Source organism: Orcinus orca, chromosome 2 (assembly GCF_937001465.1).
Source record: "Orcinus orca chromosome 2, mOrcOrc1.1, whole genome shotgun sequence".
NCBI classification, from domain to species: Eukaryota; Metazoa; Chordata; class Mammalia; order Artiodactyla; family Delphinidae; genus Orcinus; species Orcinus orca.
In genome coordinates, this window is record NC_064560.1 from 137118713 (window position 1) to 137141178 (window position 22466).

The 22466-nt window shown below is 42.1% G+C and overlaps 1 protein-coding gene across 1 annotated transcript in view; it reads right to left on the reverse strand.

The window, feature by feature from the left end:
• Positions 1 to 3738: 3738 nt before the first annotated feature.
• Positions 3739 to 22466, reverse strand: part of EGLN3 (egl-9 family hypoxia inducible factor 3) — a 28387-nt gene continuing 9659 nt past the window's right edge. Inside the window, exons 2-5 of the mRNA XM_004285704.4 lie at positions 9853 to 9972; positions 8122 to 8258; positions 6288 to 6361; positions 3739 to 5425 (exon numbers count right to left, since the gene is read on the reverse strand). Coding sequence (XP_004285752.1) covers positions 5394 to 5425; positions 6288 to 6361; positions 8122 to 8258; positions 9853 to 9972 — 363 coding nt within the window. The 3' untranslated portion in view covers positions 3739 to 5393. The remainder of the gene's footprint in view (positions 5426 to 6287; positions 6362 to 8121; positions 8259 to 9852; positions 9973 to 22466) is intronic.

The window sequence follows — 22466 nt, forward strand, 5'->3', positions numbered from 1 at the left end:
CCATTGCAAATGATAAATGAAGTCCCAAATCTGCTACCTTATGACGGATCCGCCTGCATCCGTCATAAAGGATATGCCGTTCTTCCTTCAAGAAATAGGCACAAGACAAAGACTACCTGTTGAATGAATTTTTAATGACCCAATGTAAACAATGAATTTTGTTCCACAACTGATCTTAAATCTGTATGCAAAATTGTGACAATAAAACACAACTGCCATTCCCTATCTGAGATGTTTCTCTAACCTTAAAAAAGAATCGCAGAATGGTCTTATAAAATTTCTGAAAAATCTCAGCACTTCGGAGCACGAGCAGCAACTTCTTCCAAAAAAGCTGACTTTTCTAAGTACTAAGTTTATCAAAGGTCAAACGAACAGAATTCAAGAAAGAAATCTGGGCTTCCCAGGTGGCGCAGTGGTTGAGCGTCCGCCTGCCGATGTAGGGGACGCGGGTTCGTGCCCCGGTCCGGGAGGATCCCACATGCCGCGGAGCGGCTGGGCCCGTGAGCCATGGCCGCCGAGCCTGCGCGTCCAGAGCCTGTGCTCCGCAACGGGAGAGGCCACAACAGTGAGGGGCCCGCGTACTGCAAAAAAAAAAAAACAAAACAACAAAACAGAAAGGAATCTGGTGCTTTTTCAACATTCATAGTCTTCCAGAGTATTTAAATAAGCAAAAGAGCTGTGTGTTTAAAGAAATTAAAATGACATCCTTCTACAAGCCACCTTAAAATGATTAGATAAGAGACTGTCCAAGTGCTTTGGAGAATGAAAAATGTTTCTACATCTCCACTCAGTGTCACTTAGAGGTGATGACAAGAATTCCCTAAGATGACAGAGCCTTGCCTAGCCTCCTCTCTTGGTTTCCACGTATCAGATGGAGAACTGTCAGTAATAGAACCACACCGTCATCTCCGCCTTAAGCCCAAACTGGAAAGTTAGGTGTATTAAAAAGAAAAAAGTTTTCTTTCCTCCCCTCAGAGGGCATCAACATAGGGACATGAGGGCAGCAGCTTGGACGCTGTCCAAATGTCCCCATGCACTGTGGCCTGTTGGGAGGCCTCCAAACCACAGCCAGGAAGTCCCAATCTGTTCTTCTTCCAGATGGTCCACAATGCTTAACCCTGCTCTATGGGGAATGGCGCGCTCCATACAGCTCCTGCCCAGGGTTAGCCGGGAGGCCAATGTCGCCCATACTTCCTCCACGATCCTGGGAGGCATGCAGCAGAGATCTCATTGCAAAGACAAGGGAGTATTCAACTATGACATTGATGTTTTCTGCTCATGTGGTTTCTACTGAATAACTGACATTCCTTTAGGATACTGGGCATGAGACCCTCGTTGATAACCCAAACCTCATGAAAAGACATCAGGCGGCAAGCACTTAAAGATTCCCCTCTTCCAACTCGACTCATTCCTGCTTTTGTCTGGCATCTCCTCTGCAGGAAGGAGACAGCAAAGACAGCAAATACTGAGGAGCTGGAAGTCTTGAGTATGCTACTCCTTCACCATGTAATGTCTGACAAGCCATCTAATTGCTCTGAGTCCGTTTCCTCATCTGAAAAGAGGAAGAGCTGTCTCAAAGCTGCAAGGAATAGACATGCGAGGGCACGCAGCACAAGCCTGGCACAGAGCTATTCTCTGAGTATGCAGAGTCATCTTACCGACTGCACTACATCAGGACACGAACCTCTGACCTTGGCCTTGCAAATGTAAAGAGAAGATAAGCCACAGTAAGTCCAGGATCTCAAAGGATCTAACCTATCAACAAGGAAAGATAGCAACATATTAAAACATCACTTTTGGATGGGAGTAGAGTCGATCTGAAGCCAGACTGGGTCTTAAACATAAACCAGCATATATTAGCCAAGAGTTCAACTATAACCAGCTTCATCTTGAAAAGAACTATTTATTTCCATTCTGTTTTGACAATAGTCTCTAACCACCTGGCTAACCAGTATTCTTTTCATGCCATTCAAAAGAGTCAAGACTAAAGCTAAGTCAATTTTGTATTACTTTTATTTAAAATAACTTTACCAAGTACATTCCTTGGGCTTGTCCTCATAGTTGATCAAATATAAAAGGACCTGACATGTCCAAACCCCTATTTTATATAAACTGCTGACCCAGCATGGCATTTCCCATCACTGCTTCCTAAATCACAGGAAATTTCAAGACCATAGGGCCAAAAGAAATTAGGATGACCCAGCCTCTAAAAAACCTGATCTTAAAGAAGAAAACCCAAATCATATCTGAATGGATAATTCAAGATCCAGACAGCCCAGCATTTAATTGGTATTAACTACTCTACTGAAGACCTATTTAATGCACTTAGGTAACACGTTTTATTTCCATGAAATTGGATCTTTGGTTCAAAATTTAATCTCCTGCCAAGGACTCTGCACTATGTAGGTGACGTTAACACTGAGGTAGGCTCTTAACATGTCATTGCCAGGAATATAAAAGAAATTGATCTGATTATTTGCTAAATAATGTTTCTTCATCAGGGCTAAGTCATCCCCTAAGTGTGCTGTCACAGAGAGGAGCAAAAAGCAGTCACTATTAGTTGTATTTTTCAGGACTCAAATTCAGCCATGAAAAGAATCAGTGCATTAAAAATTGATTTGATATATAGTTTATTAGGTTATAGGACCTTTGTCTGGAAGGAATAAGCAAGGCCTACGAGGTCTGATCTCCTGGCAAGTCAAAATATTGACTAAAATGAAAGATACAAGACATACTATTGGAACAACATGATATTCCTTCAGAATATCATCATTATCATTCTCATGACATTAGTAATCATGAAAAAAACTTAGCTACCATTTTAGGGAATATAAAATCCCTAATAAATAACCTTCTTCCATTCTCTCTTGCTGAAGTGTTTTGAAATTGTTCTGAAGGAGGAATGTAGTCTGTCCTATATGAAGCTACTCTTATGTTACTCCCACGGTCCCTGGACACAGAGGGCAGAATCCTCTTGGTTCAATCTTCAGATTCATTGTGGTCAATGACCTCTTCAAAGAGGCAAACAGATAGGAGAGGACACTGTGACCAAAGCTTTCTAGTTTTCTTAGCCTAAATTTACAGGTCAACAATAAGAGAAAAACGTATGTGCAAAACTTCTAGCGAGCCCTTCCTGCCCAAGATGGAGGAAATGAATCAAACCATTAAAACATGACGACAGGGGCTTCCCTGGCGGTGCAGCGGTTGGGAGTCCGCCTGCAAATGCAGGGGACACGGGTTCGAGCCCTGGTCCGGGAAGATCCTATATGCCGCAAAGCAACTAAGCCCGTGCGCCACAACTACTGAGCCCATGTGCCACAACTACTGAAGCCCGGGTGCCTAGAGCCCGTGCTCCGCAACAAGAGAAGCTACTGCAATGAGAAGCCCTCGCACTGCAACAAAGAGCAGCCCCCACCTGCCGCCACTAGAGAAAAGCCCGCGCGCAGCAACAGAGACCTAACGCAGCCAAAACAAAATAAATAAATTAAAAAACAAAAAAATGGGGCTTCCCTGGTGGTGCAGTGGTTGAGAGTCCGTCTGCCGATGCAGGGGACACGGGTTTGTGCCCCGGTCCGGGAAGATCCCACATGCCGCGGAGCAGCTAGGCCCGTGAGCCATGGCCGCTGAGCCTGCGAGTCCGTAGCCTGTGCTCCGCAACAGGAAAGGCCACAACAGTGAGAGGCCCGCGTACCGCAAAAAAAAAAAAACAAAAAAAACAAAAAAAACCAAAAAAAATGCTACAGCAGGAGAGTGAGTTTATTCAACAAGTATTTACTGAGCCCTTACTATGTGCCAGGCACTATTTTAGGTGCTGGGAATACATTCCATTGATTAAAAACATACAAAAATCCCTGTCTTCATTGTGCTTACACTCTAGAGGAAGGATACCAGACAATGAACATAATAAATAAGTAAATTACACAGTAAGTTAGGAGGTGATGAGTACTATAGAAAAAAAACAGAGCAGTCGTGAGAATGAAGACAAGTCTTATCTGGAAATTTTCCAAACCAGACACACACACAAAAATATGCTTCTTTCCTGGAAAGTCTATGTATCTGTCAGTGACCAAAGAAAATATTTCTGGCCCCTTATGTTCATGGGATTTTCAAACAAGAAATTACAGGGATTTAAAAAATATGAAAATGGAGTTGAAAACTAAGAAAAGTAACTTGCATAAAACAGGAGCTCAATAGAGAGTTCTTGAGGCAGCGGAATCTGTGCTTACTGTAGGAGCAGAGCTTCCCACAGTTCTAGCAAATTCCATGATTCTGGCCACACTGCCAACCACAGTGGATCTGAAGTCAAATCTGTTGAAAAGAGGCTACTAGGGTCAGAAAATGTGGAAGAACTCAAGCAGCTTTTCAGGATTTTTTGTTTTATTTCCATTTCCTTTTTAAAATACAGTGCCCTAGTTTTTGTGATTTTCTTATTTTGTTAAAGAAGAAGGGTGAGCTCATTAGAAAGGAAAACTGAAAAACAGGAATGCCCACATTTCCAACTCCATCTCCAATCTTAAATCATTCAAGATGCACACGTTTATTGTATATCAGTAGACCCAGGTCTTTTGACACCATTATCAGAGGCTGTTGGCTCTAAACTACCAGGAAGATTTTTTCCCCTTGATTTAAATTCAGATTTCATTTCAACAAAGCAACCAGAACAATGAATGAATTAGGTTCTCTAAGTCAGAAGTGAAAATAGAAAATAAATGGTGGTGTCATCTTTGATCAGAAAGTCATATTTTCAGCAAAATGGGGCAGAGGCAGCAAGTCCAGTTTGCAGGACCAGGAAAAAGGAGTGTCCGCCCACAGGATATTTAGAAATTGATGACTATGACAGCAGCCCTTTCTAGAGGTAATAACGTCATTAGGTTGTGATAATCCTCCAGAAACCCCAACAGCCCTGGATTAAAAACATCTGGAAATTGTTCAGATGACACAAATTTCTGTTTCCTGCTGTTAAGGCTTCAGTGATGCCTCTCTGTGGCATCTGTCACCGTCTAACTTCTTTGCAAACCTCCTCCTTTCAAATCAGGAAGTGTACATAAAGTGCAAGTAAGATTCAGTCCCTCGCCTGTGCTTCCAGGTTCTTGCTTTGATACCCAGGATTACCAAATCTGACAATGAAACCGCTGGCCAGCTAGGTCGTCTGCAGGTATTTCTGGAGTTAGCAAATGAGTTCATCTGGCAAAGAGAGTGTCTGAAGGTAGATGGAGTCTTGGCAAGAAAACACAAAGTACCGTACGCAAGACAGGGATGTGAATGATGCAAGCAATAGGGGGGTTCTCATCACCGAGTCACTAAAGAAGTGGCCTTCTTTGGATCTCAACTCTTAAAAGTGAATTCAGGAACTGTTACTAAAATGAATGAGGCCAGCGGATTTCAGATCAGGGTCAGTCCTCAGTGAGGGCAGGTTCAGTTTTCCCTGGGTTGGGAAGAGAAAAGAAAATGAAGAGGGTAAGGAACCAGATCTGATGACTTTCATGTCACAAACGTCACCCCAAAAGCCTCCAGCAAATGCTTCCCATCTTACAGAACAAAGTTGAGCAGAGTGCCTCCTGACAGGGCTTAGCAAAATGTGTTTTCTTTGGGATTTGCTAGGTAGACAGTCCAAATGGATCATGGGTTAGGCAATGTTACATACATCTTTAAGATTTCTTAGATTAATTTTTCTTGATTAATATGCCCACAAGCACTGTGACTCTTCAAGAAAGAGATACAGTATGTAACATTTCCCACATTTGGGGACCAGGAATTCCCGCAAACTAACTTGGCTTTCAATACAATGTATTTTCGGAAATGCTGCTTTACAATACTGGTTGGAGGGGACAGGAATGACCTTACGTCATATTCAGTTTATATTACATGAGCCCAGTTTTTTTAATGAGAGTCACAGTCCCGTACCAATATAACAAATTAACCATCGTTGTTGGGATCCACTGTATTTCCTTTCCAATGTGCCAAAATCATGGGCAAAATTTAACGTTATGTTTGACGGACAAACATTAATGATCAAAAGTTAACTGTTTCCCATCTATTATAAACTGTCACACAATCAGTGACAGTCACAGGGGATGTCCTTTGCATTTTTTCTGATTTTTCCAGAAGAGCTAAGGCCAGGGTTTCAGAATTAAGTCCACCAGGCTGTCATCATATATATATATATGCAGTCCTGCATATATATACGGCTGAGACTGAACAGAGTATATTAGAATATACATAAAAATCTCGAATAAAAGTCAAGGATTGACTTAGTCAAAAGTCACAGAAAATTATCAAACACATACTAGTTAAATTCCTGAATTTCTTTTTGGCTTCTGCCCTTTCTTCAGCATCAAAGTACCAAACAGTCATGGCGTATCTGTGAAAGATAAGTAGATATTAGAAAAGAGGTTTAAAAATACTACCAAAAATAAATACTATAAATTTCACATAACAGTCATTTGTAAAGCCAACATTTAAAACTTGTCCTATTATCAGAGGTCCATCCCAATTTTAATTTAAAATAAACTTCTCTGGTTTCAAGTCTATTTAAATGTAATAAAACATTTAAGGAATTCCATGTATGCTCCAGGCATTATCCTGGGCGATAGGAATTCAAATGGTCATGTGAATACATCAGCCTCTTACTCAAGGAGCTCAGGCTCTAGCAGGCAGGAAAGGAAATTTGACAAATAATGTAACAGGTTAAGATGATCTACACAGAAAGGGCTAGAAGGGAGTCATTCTGCTAAAGACTGAGAGACCTAAGTTGATGGGGAGAGCACAAAGGAGTGAAGCTTTGAAGAATAACTTATCAAATGACGGGACACGTAAAACTCCTGGCTTTTTTCTTTAGTTTTGGACATTGAGGCAACGATGCAATGGCCTCAAGCTTTCTACTGCGTCCCATCTATGGGACAGACTATAATAGGAGTAATTTCATGCATGAGTTTTCAAAAAGTTGCATTTTATTATTATTACTAGTTAATGGAATTTCTATAGCACCTGACTTTTTCCAAAGGCTTCCCATCAGCATGTGCTAATGTTTCCCCTGTGACCCTGGTCATAAAGGAACTTAGGAAGAACGAGGGAATTCTGCACAAATGACAGGGTCCAATTATTGTACAACATTAAAGAAGCCACAAGCAGGCTTTGCTGGTAGAATCAGTTACCTGCTCACCCAGGGCACATCCCAATTTGGTATTTCATACGCAACTCTATGTGGGGCTCAGATCTGTGATTTCTGGAAGGGGCCACATAAACCTTAAGCTGTTAACACCTGTGATTTTGATGTAATCAGTCTTGTTAAGGTTTAGGCATTACCTTTCTACCCAACCTCTCTCCTCCCTGCGCCCAACTGCTATTCCCAATTCAGGCTGCACCCCACAGAGCTCCAATACCACCTGCTTTGGCCATAAAACAAAGGCAAATGAGAGGCAGAATCTGAAATTAAGATTACATCAAGGGTTTTCAGATTAATAGTAAACAATACTAAATTGTTCAGTTACTCTGAAAATCTCCCCATGCATGATCTAAAGAAAGAAGTCTGAAAAATCCAATTGTTGGGACATGATGGGTATAGTAAGCCCAATCTAATTTTAAGCTCAGGAAAGGGTAAAAAGGAAAAGAAATCAGAACAAATTCCTCTTTCTTTTTTTTTTTTTCTTTTAAATTTGTATCGGAGTAGAGTTGATTTACAATGTTGTGTTACAAATTCCTCTTTCTCTTCTCGAGGTTCTTTCTCTGCTTGCAACTGTCAACTTGTAAACTCATCCAGAGCTAACCAGACAGAATTCCTGTTATGTGGCAGCCAACATTCTCCAGGGGTGGTTCAACGTTAGGTTTTTTTTTTTAAAGGGGGTAGGGGGAAGAAAGGAGAGAAGAGAAAAATGCTCTGGGAAATTCGGAATCCAAGATGCTCACCTAATGGAAAACAATTTGTTAATAGTTCAAACTGATGTTAGGTTTGTGTACTAGAGAACCCCAAATTTCTCCTTTAATTTTTATTGACTTCAAACAGGTTTGCTAGGAGCTTTGGGGGGTGGTTGGTCCCTCATCTGCATAGAACACAAGTTTAGAGAATTCTCTGGGCGTTTGTACACGGAGCTTCTCAAGAGGAATCGTGGCCCTGGCCGTTACCTGGTTGCATAGGAAGGCTGGACTTCATGTGGGTTCCTGCGGTCTGACCAGAAGAACAAGAGTCTGTCAAAAATGGGCTCCACATCCGCTATGAACGATTTCCCTTCTGGAAATATCCGCAGGACCCCACCATGTAGCTGAGGGCCACAAAGAAGGGAGATTATTGCCTCACACATAGTCATTATCAATGATACGTCAGCCTCATCTAGAAACAAAGCCATCTTCCAGCCGCCACTCCAAGCGCATGTTACTCCCAAATTTTTACTTCAGCCTCATCCTTTGTATTAAATGTTATTTCAAATTTGGCTAGACATATCTCCTTATTCACTTCCCACCAAATGAAGCCTTCCCACCCTCATAATCACGGAGTCCATGGATACAACATGGAGTACTACTAGGTTAAACCATACAGAATTGCCAATATTCGACTGTTTCTGACCTATAACCCACTCCCGCCCCTCCCCCCAGCAATTTCATAGAGTTCAGTCTAATATTAACAGCTCCCTAGGATAGGGACCACACAATAACCTCCCCTTCAATTAGAATTTACAGCTTTCTTTTGAGCTCCCCTATCTCCTATCCGATTTCATCAGTTGGAAGTTACATGCTCTTTTTTCTGAACTCTCAGACGACCTTATCTTTCATGACATATATCACTCTCTTCCTTGAATTACTTTTTTTTACATGTACACCCAAGCTGTCCTACTAGAATAACCACGTCAAGGTAGAATTCAGACCTCACAGGTCGACGTTTCCTCACAGCACAATGCCCGGCGCTAACAGGCACTCAACTATTTTTTGAATGATTTCATACTTTGTGATTTATCATCACTGATCTGACAACTTTACCCTCTTGCCTATAACGCTACCTTTCAAGATTTCAAAGGACAACTAAGGGATATATTTCAGTCACGTTACCAATAGGGAGCCGACACAAACCTTGTCACTAATTCACTGGTTTCCCAGGCTTAGTTTTTCTGACCCCAGATAAAATATCCTTGCTTTATGACAGCAAGTATCTGGCCTAATGAATAGTGAAAGGAGATGCAGAAGGTTCAAAAGCCAAATAAGCCTGAAAAGTCCTCCAACTTCTCAGACTCCTAAATCATCCCCAGCTTTCAGAAAGCATACATATTCCAGACAAATGTTTGTCAGTGTGGAACCAGACTTCATATCTCTATCTATATATATGTTCAAAAATATAAAAATAAGCCATGAAACCTTTGGCATTCACAAACCATAGTAAACCATGGCAAGAGGCCACCAGGGAGACATTTTACTCCAAGAGGGAGGACTGTGTGGGAAACCTCACTTGGGGATAGTTTAATATCCTACAGTTCTATTTTTGTGAAATTCTCTGTGTTGCTCCTGGCAGGGAAAAGTATGTATCTTATTCCACATTGAGACTCAAGAATCCTATCAGCTCTGGATTAGACTAAAGAAATTGATCCCCATTCCTAAAATTATAAATTATTTTCTCTTCATCAACCATCAAATTATAACCTATAACCTAATAATGGCCCTACCCACCCACTCCCATCAAATTAACTTCATATCTATTATTTTCATCTCATCCACTTTAGTACTAACACCGTAAGAGGAAAAAAGAAAAAATATGAAATAGAAAGGATTCATCAGTGGGGATTATGAACTACAAACTTTCCTCTAAGTCATCTGAATTCTTTTCCTATAGTTCCTAACCCCTCACTCTACTCCCATTATTCCAAGTACCTTGGCATCCCAGTTCTTGTTCAGATAGTAGATGCAGGTGATGCAGCGGCCGTCACCGCTGGGGTTGTCCACATGTCGAACATAACCTGTTCCATTTCCTGGGTAGCAAGCCACCATCGCCTATGGAGAAATCCCAGGGAAGCTGGTTAACAAAGCTGAACCAATCTTCTCCCACTAGTGAACAGCTGAGTAACACAGTCTCCTTGGGTGCCACATGACATAGTTGACTGTTGGCTTCTTCACTTCACGTACAGTACATGAATTTGGACTCTTCAGCGTATGTGATTAACGGCCAAGTTATACCTTATGGCTCAGCCCAGTGGAAAGTAGTTCAACAATATTCCCACAATTCTAGAACATTTTGGACAGTATCTATGGTTGTCATTAGGATGCCCCGCCTTTCTTCAATCTTTCTTTTTGAAAAAGCAGGTTCTGGGTTCCCACCCTAGAGCCACAAAATCATAATCATTAGGTTTGGAATTTAGGGATTATGCATTATTGACAAGTGCCCCTGAATCACTGAATCAATGGCTAAAGATACTTGCATTTACAAAGAGACAGGAACCAATGACGAAGGAGAAAAAGGTTAGGCTTGTTCAATAAAATGCTTAGGATAGAAAGAAGAGGGGAGGGCCAATGGAAGCTGTGTCCCGACTTGTCAGCATAGATGATAGTCAGATCCAGTTCACAGAAAAAGCCACAGACACATCTTAATGCATTTTTCAATGCTTGTCTTCTTCCTCCTGACAATTTTCAAATTAAATGATAACCTGAAATTCTCTTCCTTTTGCCCAAGCGCTACCTGTATCAGTCAGGTGGAGAAATAAAGCAGGAAGCCAAACTAAAAATCCTACTAACAACTACTATTAGGGAATTACTATGAAGAGGGTAACAAATCTCTAATTGTTCCCTGGAAAATTTATAGCAAAGAGTAGAAAAAATTAGACAAAGTGTAAAAAGCCAGTTCTTTTCACAGGACACTGCCTTATTTCTAAAATATCTTTGTAGGGATGAGATACATGCAGGGAAGATATTGTCAACACAAGATGAGAAAAAGGATATTTTTTCTGTTTTGTTTGCTGATGTATTCTTAGTGTCTAGAACAGTTCCTGACGCACAGAAGGTATCTGATTAAATTTGATTTTTTTCTTGGAGGGGAGGGGAGTACCGCGGGGCTTGTGGGATCTTAATTCCCCAACCAGGGATTGAACCCAGGCCCTCAGCAGCGACAGCGCGGAGTCCTAACCACTGGACCGCCAGGGAATTCCCTTTTTGTGTTTTGTTTTGTTTTAAAATTTGATAAATGAATGAATAGCAAACAGCTCTTTCCTCTAAACAGTAAGTTTACTTTCTGCCTAGATCAATAGAGATTTTTGTCATTTTAAAGCATATCTTCAAACATACATGTAGCGATCCAGTTCACATTTTCCTTCATAAATGGCAAGACTGTTTCACTGGTAAAACAACCAGTCAGGTAGAGTCCAAACTAATAACACTAGTGGCTCAATGAATCAGCTTCAAAACCATGGGTGCCAAGTCACTCCCAGTGGTAACACGAAGACATGAGCTAGGCATGTACTTGAAAGGCTTCTTGCATACTAGAACAAAAATAAGGCTGAATAGTAACTTGGCTTTACGTGGATCTTAAGGCTTAAATCACCATATCTCTCAAGCATTATATCCCTATGCAGCTAGCAATCCCCATATCCTGCCTTTGAATGTCTAAAATGTCAATGCAATGTCATCTTAGAGCTGAAGTTAGGCTGTGAGCTTGAACAGCTTTCAGAGGTGGAATTCTGAGGCTACTCCAGTCGAGATTTAACAAATGTTGGTACCACCAAGCAAAGGATGGCTTGGGGAAAGGTGATTGGTAGCAGACAGAAATGATGAGTCTAGCTGGGGAAGAAGAGATAAATGAAGTCGCCTATAATGACTAGGGAATTACCCATCCCTGGAAGCAGCTATTAGGATTATAAGAGCCACCACTGAGCCAATAATGAAAGTCACTTAAGCCACAAACAATTATAGGCTGAATTCCCTACCAACTCAGCCTCTCCCCACTGTGAAGCTCTGAAAAGAAGAAAAAGTACTCCATCAGTGCTACATAATCGGGCAGAAACAGAGACACAGATGTAGAGAACAAACGTATGGGCACCAAGGGGGGAAAGTGGCGGGGGGAGGTGGTGGTGGTGGGATGAATTGGGAGATTGGGATTGACATGTATACACTAAAATGCATAAAATAGATAACTAATAAGAACCTGCTGTACAAAAAATAAATAAAATACAATTCAAAGAAAATGCTACATAATCTTATATTCTTAAACAGCTTTACTCTAAGGAAAAGGTCAGTGGTCTGGACGTCTGCCATCTAATTTACTCTACAACTAATCATGTGATCCCAGGCTTGGTTTCTTTCCTGTAAAAAATGGCTTGGGTTACCCAGCCTCTGATGGTCCAAGAAGATCTCAGACTCTATCTAAGCATCAACGCCAGAAGCAGCAACAGAGTTCTTCAGGGCATTCGGAAGTGCTTAACTGCCTCAGGACTCAGCTTAGAGCAAATACTGATAAAAAGAGATACAAACTCAAAAAAGTACATCCTTTTGTATGTACTGTTGCATCTATAAAACCCACCTGTAGAGAAGGAGCTAGCACATTCCAGGGGACTTATCATTAGGACAAAACTCCTAAGTGTCAGCAAAGTATCAGATTGCTTAAGGGAGAGAAATAGAGAGAATTTTTCTGGCCAGAGTGAATCTTCACCTTCTCTCCTGGTTCCTGAAACCATAGCATCAAGCTCAAAACAATGCAAGCAAATCATTGTGAGCCTCAGTGGGCCTGTTGAAACTACACAGGCCAATTTTATCAGTGTTTTCTGGACAAGAGCCACAGGAGATGGGTCTTGGCTTGGGCACATTCCCAGTATCTGTTGGGTTTTGACACAGTCTAAAACCAGGAGGCTAAGGATGCGCTGAGAAGCAAGGCTCACTTCAATAACGTCATGCGTTTCTATGCCAAATCATGCACGGGGCAGAAACAAACCCCGGAAACTGATCAGTTAGTTCTGCAGAGCTGCTATCCAAACCTCATCAAGCCAGCAAGGGAGTTAGAGTGTACAGAGGAGGAGAACGCTCCAGGACAATAAGAACATCACCAGAGTACTTCAATGATCACGTGACAAACACGCTGCGCAATAACACCGACACCCATCAGGAGGAAGTCTCACTTATCGCCGACTTTTTATTTGCCAGAACTTGCGGACTAGATTAATATTTGAAATTTATACAAGTTTAATAACATGTTAGTGTGACCTGCAATAGCACATACAATTTAGTCCTATACTTCTATTCTTGGATGGGCAGATAAATCCACATGTCCCCTTATGTATTCACCATCCCTTCCTACGGCCCCATCGTGGACACCCCCCACCCCCTGCACCATGCCCAGAGGCTTCTCCATAGCTCTGTAGCAAAAGAAAATGAGTGGAGAGGGGTGAACCCCTCCCAGGCTCCCAAACTGGCTCTAGACCAGAGATACGTGCTCTGGATACCTAGGCGGCCACGTTCAGGCAGTAAATGTGTAAGGATTCTTTGAAAATGTACACAGACCTATAGAACTTTTTTGTGTGTGTGTGTGTGTGTGGTACGCGGGCCTCTCACTGTTGTGGCCTCTCCCGTTGCAGAGCACAGGCTCCGGATGCGCAGGCTCAGCGGCCATGGCTCACGGGCCCAGCCGCTCCGCGGCACGTGGGATCTTCCCGGACCGGGGCACGAACCCATGTCCCCTGCATCGGCAGGCGGACTCTCAACCACTGCGCCACCCGGGAAGCCCCAGACATATAGAACTTTGACAGCCAAACCCAAGTAACAAAATCTGCTCCCCAAATGCCACAGGTGGAAAAGAAAACAGTTTCTATTAAGGGGTATTACTGAGTTGGCTTCATAAAAAGCCATATCTCATCAATCCCAAAGGTAAAGTTGAAAAAGGAAAGTCCAGGATTTCCATCCCAGTGCCTAAACAGAATGTTCTTAATTGAAATAAGTTTGATCGCATATATACACCATTTCAAAAAACTGGCATCATTGACCTCCACTGTCATTCATGGGTGGGAAGGGGACACATCTGTCCCATCCCAGCCTCCACTCAGATTCACCACTTCTCTAAAAACAATCAACAACACAGATGTTTCATAGAAACGTATTTTACATCACTCATGATTTCAGCGTCAGTCACTAGTATGACTTGATCTTAAAAAAGAGAGTGACGTTTTACATAAAGTTTAACTCAGAAAATTAAAATAGTAATCAAGTCTTATTTTACTTACCAAATTTGCAATAAATATGAACCCATTTTTAAAAATTTGTCAAGAATAGCATAACTTCAAAGTTGCCAGGCTGAGTGACCTTTAAACTGGTATTTTGGTCCACGGCCAAATGCTAGGCCCCTCTAACTGTGAAGCAGAAATACCAGCCACTCTTGGTAAGGATTTGTTTTGAATTAAGAACGGTCCCTAGCAAAGCATATTTTAATAAAATGTAACCTAAACACAGAATAACCTGTACTTAACCTCTTCACACCTCAGTTTTCTCATCTGAAAAATGGGTTTATGAGGATTGACGGTGACAATCCATGTAAAACAGTGCAAGGCCTGGCACACACTAAATGCTGCTTAATGTCAGCTATTTTTAAAACTGATGATGTGCATGTTTTTGTCTTCCCCTCCACTGGGGCTTCAGAATGTCTCCCCTTCAGGGATCCGATCCTACCTAAGTGCTTTGTAGCTTCGAACCCAGGGCTGGCAAACTCATATAGCCTGTGGCACTTGCAAGTAACATAAAAAATTGAAGCCAACCAGGTATATATGTGTCAAAACTCTAGAGTGTATACTATGCTAACTACAACTAGAGACTTTTCTAACCTTGGCAATGAGGGGCCGGTGTTACAAAATCTTCAGATTTTAGGACAGTAGCAGGGAACTGAACCGGATTTGTATGTAAACTCTCCTGTATATTTTTTATCCCAATTGTTAAATCAGGGCCACAAGAAAACATATCAGGCTGGATTTTGAGATCACTGTCTGAGGCTCTCCCAAGAGATCAAGCTACTCTGTGTTACTTCCTGAGCTACAAGGAGGCACCTTCCCCATTTCTCTTTACCAGGCTCAGATGTATCCTTCATCCTTCAGTGCCATCCACATTGCACAGGCCTCTGCCAAACCTCTCTCCCCTCAAGTCCTTCCCCCATGTCCGCTCTGGATATAGCAATGGGGGCCCAGGATCCCTCCTCTCTTTACCATAAGACACTAACCACATAGAGTATTAGATGTGTAAAGACTTGAGAAGAAATACACAAGGCCATGCACCTTGTTTAGCTTGGAAAAACAGCTAAGCAAATGTAAAAGCTGAAGTTTTCTGGTCAGAAATGGGTCCAGTTTATATTACCTAAATCGGACAAAAATCATATGATATCACTTACATGTGGAATCTTAAAAAATGATACGAATGAACTTATTTACCAAACAGAGATAGACTCATAGACATAGAAAACACACTTATGGTTACCAAAGGGGAAGGGGTGGGGGATAAATTAGGAGTTTAGGATTAAAATATACACACGACTATATATAAAATAGATAACCAACAAGCACGCACTGCATAGCACAGGGAACTCTACTCAATATCTTGTAAGAACCTATAATGGAAGAGAATCTAAAAAAGAATATGTGTGTGTGTGTATGTGTGTGTAAGGGAATCACTTTGCTGTACACCTGAAACTAATATAATATTGTAAATCAACTATATTTCAATAAAAATTAAAAAAAATATATATATATTACCTAAATCACTTAAATTCCTACAATATTTACAACGCATCTTTACAACATAGTTGCAACTATGCAAAGCTTTCTTCAACAGTTTCAAGAAAATGTCACTAAACAAGAGTTCACCTTGCGGCCAGCCTCTTACAAAAAAGCAAGCTCTCAGTGTGATGATGAACAGCTCATAAGCAGAAAAAGTGCTTTAGAGTCTTTATATTCATTCTCATGTCATCTAGATTGGCATAAAGAAATTAGCTGGAGATAATGTAGGCACTTTAAGGAAACAAGTGTGCAAACTGTCACTAGTTATCTTGGCATCTTGCTTGTTATCTGTCTTGTTAGTTAAGAGCAAGCCTAGCTAGCTCCTTCCTCCTAGTGCCCTAGTTAAAGACTGATGTAACGAAATGAGGGAGAAATGGGAAATATGCTTTTGGTGGGCAATAGCAACAGCTGTGTCCAGCTACTACGTTCCCCTTCCCAAAGTTTCAGCATCTGACCACACAATTCAGAAGATTCAGAACATCAGACAGTTAATATCCATCAGGTAAGTAATCTTGAAAACGAACCCCAAGTTTTTCACTAAAATGTCTTCTACTAGTCTGTTTCTATCCTGGGAACTTCTGCCTTCCTCGTGTGCCCTAAATCCACACTAAAAATTCCTCTCCCTGAACCCACGTACCCAGAACTCTGCCACATATAACCTCACCTCCAATTTAGAGCAATAATCATTATGCCCCCATACCTGAACTTTGCTGAAATGCAGGAGCTTCAGTAATTCTGAAAATGAAAAATCAGAAGTTATTGATATAAGCAACTCTCAGTTGCTCTGGTGAAGTAGGCCTGCTGGTTCCTCCTGATCAGGCAAGAGCATCCTGCCTAGAAGGGCAGAGAATTTACCATATTCACCTGAAAACCTGTCCTCGGGGAGACCTTTTTCATCAATGCCCCTCTTTACTATGAACTTGATCCTAACTTTGGGATCATTCAACCAACTATCAACAACTATCAAGACTCTGAAACCTTCTACTCAGTTCTCTTAGCTCCTTGAGATTCTTACATTAAAGAGCTGGGCTCCCACACCCACTCTCAGAAATATGCATAGATGCACACACACACACACACACACACACACACACACACACACGCATGCATAAGGTCACAAAGGATTCACGGCCTTGGAAGGTCTAACTGAAGGAGATCAAGATTCTATTTCAGGGGATCCTGTACTTCGTGCATGAACCTGAGTAAATCACCCTGAACTTGAATGAATCACCCTTCCCCAGAAGCCACTGAAACTCTCAGAGGCCAGGAATTTAAGAGACTATTGTCACTCCTATTCGAATTCTGCTTAATTCCTCTCCTTGGAGGGGATTCAAGCAGAGTCCTGCAATTAAGCACAGTAAACAGGCCCCGGAACATCGACACAGCAATACAGGCTGTTTGGGTTTGGGAAGGCGGCGCTTCCCGCAGAGGCCTGGCTCCCGGCCAGCGGGGTGACGGCTGAGTGACAGGGCTACGTGCGCTGCGTGAGGGTGGCAGCCAGCCCACACCCGAGCACACAGCCCGGCAGCCCGCGGAGGGAACCGGCACGGGAAAGCCCTCCCCCATCACTACCCCAGTCACCAGAGAAATGTACTCAGTAAGGGCTTCCTTGCAATTATGAAATCCGCAGAAGTCAGCCAGGCCCTGGGTTGGGAACATTAACACAGGCATTTAACCGTATCCATTCCGCTGCCTTTCCTCAAATCGTTAACAACTGCCATTTCCGGAAGACCCATGAAGCCAGGGAGCATTTCAGGTGGCAATTTACACATATTCTCTCATTTAATTTCCGGGTTAAGGGGAAGGTGAGCAGCGGTCACCTGCCCTGAGTCACCCTGCCCACAAGTCTTCGGTAGAAGTCATTAACCCTGGAAGTTATCATATTGACCTAGAAGTTACCTTATTCCTATAGAAAAACAAATTCAAGAGTAATCCTTAAGGCAATATGGGGGTAGGGACGTTTAACTTCCTTTGATGTGAGAAACAGACTTATCAGTAAATAAAACTTTACATGGAGCTCTCTAAAGGCTTGAGCCGAATAGAAAAAAAGAATGTCTGTGACCACAGGATTGTCAGAGAATTAAATATGGTCGGCTTTAAATTCTCATCTGGAATGAATCCTAAAATACTTGAGGGAAGCCATGATAACTTAAATACAGTTGGTAAGACAAGATTTTATTGAGTAATATACAAAAATATATAGTTACCAATCAAAACATGTCAAGAAAAATGCCTTGAAGCAACGTTCTTAAGAGAAACCAGGAAACACTTTACTTGCAATTCCCAGTCGCTCTGAAGAGTCTTAACGTGGGACAAGGTAACTATGTTGGAAAAAGAAAAAGTTAAAGAACTTTCTAGGAAACCAGATCTTATATTCACATTTGGATTTCAGCACTTAGAAAAATATATCTGCTGAACGAAAGGAATGACACACAGCAAGTCAGAACTAGAACTCATGAAACTCGGGAGGCACATTTATTTACTGAACAAACATGTGTACGTGCCTGACACTGTTCTATGTGCCTCCCAAATATTACCTCATTCAATATTCATAACAGCTCCATGAGGCAGGAACCATTATTATCTCCATTTTACAAATGAAGAAACCGAGGCACGAGGAGTTTAGGTAACCGGCCTTTTCAAAGCCAGTTAGCCTGGCCGCAGAGTGACCTCACGCTTTACCCGCGCAGCTTATCCTTTGTCTAACATTAACCGGTTCACCTCTGTTTTGAGAGAACTAAGATCTTCGGTTCTTCTTGAAGTATTTGACTTCTTCTCACCCTCACCTATCACCCTTGCCATAATGATAGAAAATCACAAAATGCAAAAAGAAAGAAAGAAAAATAGAGTGTCCTTGGTGTTGAGTCTGTGAACTAAAAGCTCCAGGGCAGTCAAGGGGGTAGGGGGTAGGGTGCAGGTGGGGTTGTATTTCAACAAAAGCCGAGAGCAAAGGAAACTGACTCAGTCCTGCAGCGAAACACTAGTTGTCCAAGTTGCCTTTGATTGGTTATTCCCACTGCAGGACAAACTCAAGCCAACTCTTAGCTCTGTAGCCCCATATCTGACTGGGATGCAGTTGGTCAGTGATCCGTCTTCTCCCCAGGCTGCTCTTCCCCTTACCTCGGGGTCCGTGGAAGGAAGTCAGCCTCTCCAGGACCTTTCCTTTTCGCTCAGGTGAACACCAGCCAAGGTTTTCAGACTTTTTCAAAGTCAGAAAGCAAATGACCAATTAAAAAAAAACTTGAAAGGAAATACAAAAGTGTATTTCCCTTGGGAAGGCACCTGGTAAACTCCAAGGAATCCCAGGGATGAGACAAATTTTCCTCACTCAGGTGCAAAGCTTATTCAGGAGACTCTTAACTCCACTACTACCACATTAATTAGAATTCACTGAGTACAGAACTTTCTAATATCAAGTGAATTAGAATACGCTGGATACAGACCCACTATGGCTTACAGGAGGGGTGATATCTAGAGGACCACTCAGACACATGAAAAGTAAAAGGCTCTTCTGAGAGAAATGTATAAAATACTTTGGGGAGCAGCAAGGGGGCTAGAAATAAAGGAGTTGCCTGGCTCTGAGTCTAGGGGGCAGCGATGGTGAATATAATTGTACCTATGTCCCTTCAAGATGGGGCTCCAAGAGAAGCCCCATTTTACGAACGTGGAAACTGGGAGAGACAAAAAGTAACTTAACGGGACATTATAGAACTAAGCATGGTCTTCCCACTGCTAAACACTGCTTCTAAAATATCAGGAAAAAGTTGTTCACTGAAAACAGGTGCAATTATTTCCAGAGTGACCACGAATGAAATTGTCTTCCTTCAAGATAACACAACAAAGGATTCTCGGATGATTATCATGGCTTATCAAATAGAGGCTCAAACGATATTAACTGGGCAATCAAAGCCCTCCATGCAGAAGTAGGAAAAGGCAAGTGCCAGCTACTCTCCAATCTCTACCTAGTAAAACCTTTGATTACAGTCAAGCTGGATTCGGTTTTCGGCTTTCCTTCCCCAAAGAGTCCCACACCTCAGCCATCTTACCCTAGAGGGTCAGAAACAACCCTAGGCTTCTGTGTGGTGTTCAGTGAGCGCATAACAGATACTCAATACTGACAGAATCATCTGCTCTTTTCCAGTTTGTTCTCACCCCAAATCACTACGATGCTTTCTTGTTCTCCCTGGTGCCTTGAGCTTGCACTCCTTGCCAGGCTGTAGGATACAGGGGAGCAATACTGCGCAGATATTAACAAAGATTGTTCCCCTCCATTCAACGCAACTGGAGAGAAACAGTTCCAAATTATACTCCAATTCTGGTTCTGGAAAATTAACTTTTTTTTTTTTTTTTTGCGGTACGCGGGCCTCTCACTGCTGTGGCCTCTCCCGTTGCGGAGCACAGGCTCCGGACGCGCAGGCTCAGCGGCCATGGCTCACGGGTCCAGCGGCTCCACGGCATGTGGGATCTTCCCGGACCAGGGCACGAACCTGTGGCCCCTGCATCGGCAGGCGGACTCTCAACCACTGTGCCAGCAGGGAAGCCCCTGGAAAATTAACTTTTATTGGAAAAAAATAATAGAAAAATTGTGTGTGTTGTGTGTGTGTGTGTACTTAACATGTTAATGTGTTTTTCTCAAAAATTTCCCAAATGAAACAAAAACACTTGCATGTTTTAGTTTTAGCGATCAATCAGCTCAGATCTGATCAACTGATCGAATGCCGATTTTCTCACTGATAGAGAAACTCTAAGAAGATAGAGCACCATCCCCATTTAGCCTCCTCATATTCATTTTATTCTGTGGTTCTCAAACTTCAGCCTGTATGAGAATTGCCTGGAGGACTTGTGAGCTTCTGATTCACTAGGTTTGGGGAGAAGCTCAAGAACATGCATTTACAGCATGTTCCCAGATGCTGCTGCTGCTGCTGTGGCAAAGCAGGAGTCTTCGTGCAATGCCTCACCCTAAATAATAAAAGGTCAAGGGGAATTAGAATTAGTCACCTGCACTAGTTAACTTGGAGAACAGGCGGTGGTGGGTAGAGCAGGAAGTGAGAGGAATTCCTATAGGGCAGTTTCTGGCACAGCTTCTGCATCGTGATTCCTGAAACTGGCAGGAAACATTCCAAGTGCAACTCTGCAGCATTGTTGAGGATTACTGTCCTGTCAGCGCTGGGGTGTGTGACTGTGGATAGAGTCAGATCTCTTCTTCAGGAATCCAATCAGAGGCACTGAAAGCACCTATTTGCCCTCTCAAATAAAATTATAGTCTCAATTTTCATTGAATTCCTTATCATATGGAGGTAGATTTATATTATTGGACCCATGTTAGAGATGACAGTGAGGCTCAGAGAACTGACTTGCCAAAGATCACAGTAAGACAAAATAAAATGTAAAACGTCCACCCCAGTGCCTAATAAGGTACTGACCAAATTAAGTTCAAATACAAAAATAAAAATCGACCTTGTTCCTAAAGAAGTGGAGATTAAGGTCCTGAGATGCGGCCTGCCAGGGTCTGAGCAAGGACCAGAAGCCAGGGTCCTAGCCTCATGGTCCCGGGCTTCTCTGAGGCAGACCTCTAAGTATGAGCTGCCAGGATCTGATGTGACTTGGTACTTTCTAGGGCCAAGCATAGAGTATCAGAACTAAGAAAAAAAACCTTACAAAGCCAAAGTCCCTCCTTTGAGATGGTCCCTCACAGCCTGTTAATGTAATAAAATAGTTAAACCCTTTAGCACCAAATTAGGGAAGAAGTTGTAAAACCTTTCTTTCTCTTTTTTCTTTTTTGGCCTAACAAAATATTTATAGCACGAATGGATGAAGAAGTTGTGGTACATATATACAACGGAATGTGGTATATATATACTCAGCCATAAAAAGGAACGAAATTGAGTCATTTGTTGAGACGTGGATGGATCTAGACACTGTCATACAGAGTGAAGTAAGTCAGAAAGAGAAAAACAACTATCGTATATTAACGCATGTATGTGGAACCTAGAAAAATGGTACAGATGAACCGATTTGCAGGGCAGGAGTTAAGACACAGATGTAGAGAACAAATGTATGGACACCAAGGGGGGGAAACCGCGGTGGGGTGGGGATGGTGGTGTGCTGAATTGGGAGACTGGGATTGACATGTGTACACTGATGTGTATAAAATTGATGACTAATAAGAACCTGCAGTATAAAAAACCAACCAAACAAACAAAAAAAAACAACAAATACTAAACTTTCTTTAGGTTATTTGTATGGAAATACGTTAATATAAATGTTTCAGACATTACATGAAATTTCTAAAAATATATATATATATATTTATAGCTATTTTTTTGACACCCTGACATCCTTAAAATCAAAGTTCCTTTTAAAGATGAAATTAAGTCAACAGTAAAGGACTATTGGAGGCACTAAAAATATATATCAAGCTTAATAGTCTCTGCCTTCAAAGAATTTATAGGTACATGAGGGGCAGGCAGGGTAAGCAGCAAAGAAATAAATCTACTGGGGTGGCCCGGGTTGAGCCACCCACAGAGTTCTAGGAAGCAGAAGGGAACTTCACGGAGAAGGCAGGAGGATGGATTTTTGAGGAGAAGACAATGAGGAAGCTTGGTTTGCCCGGCAAATCCGTTTCCAGCACTTCAGGGATCTGGAGGGAAGGAAGGCTGTCAGTGGGAGATTAAATGTAGAAAGGTCAGATGGGGTCAGACGTGGAGGGTCTTAAATGGCACGCTAAATTCACAGCATATACGGTGGACAATG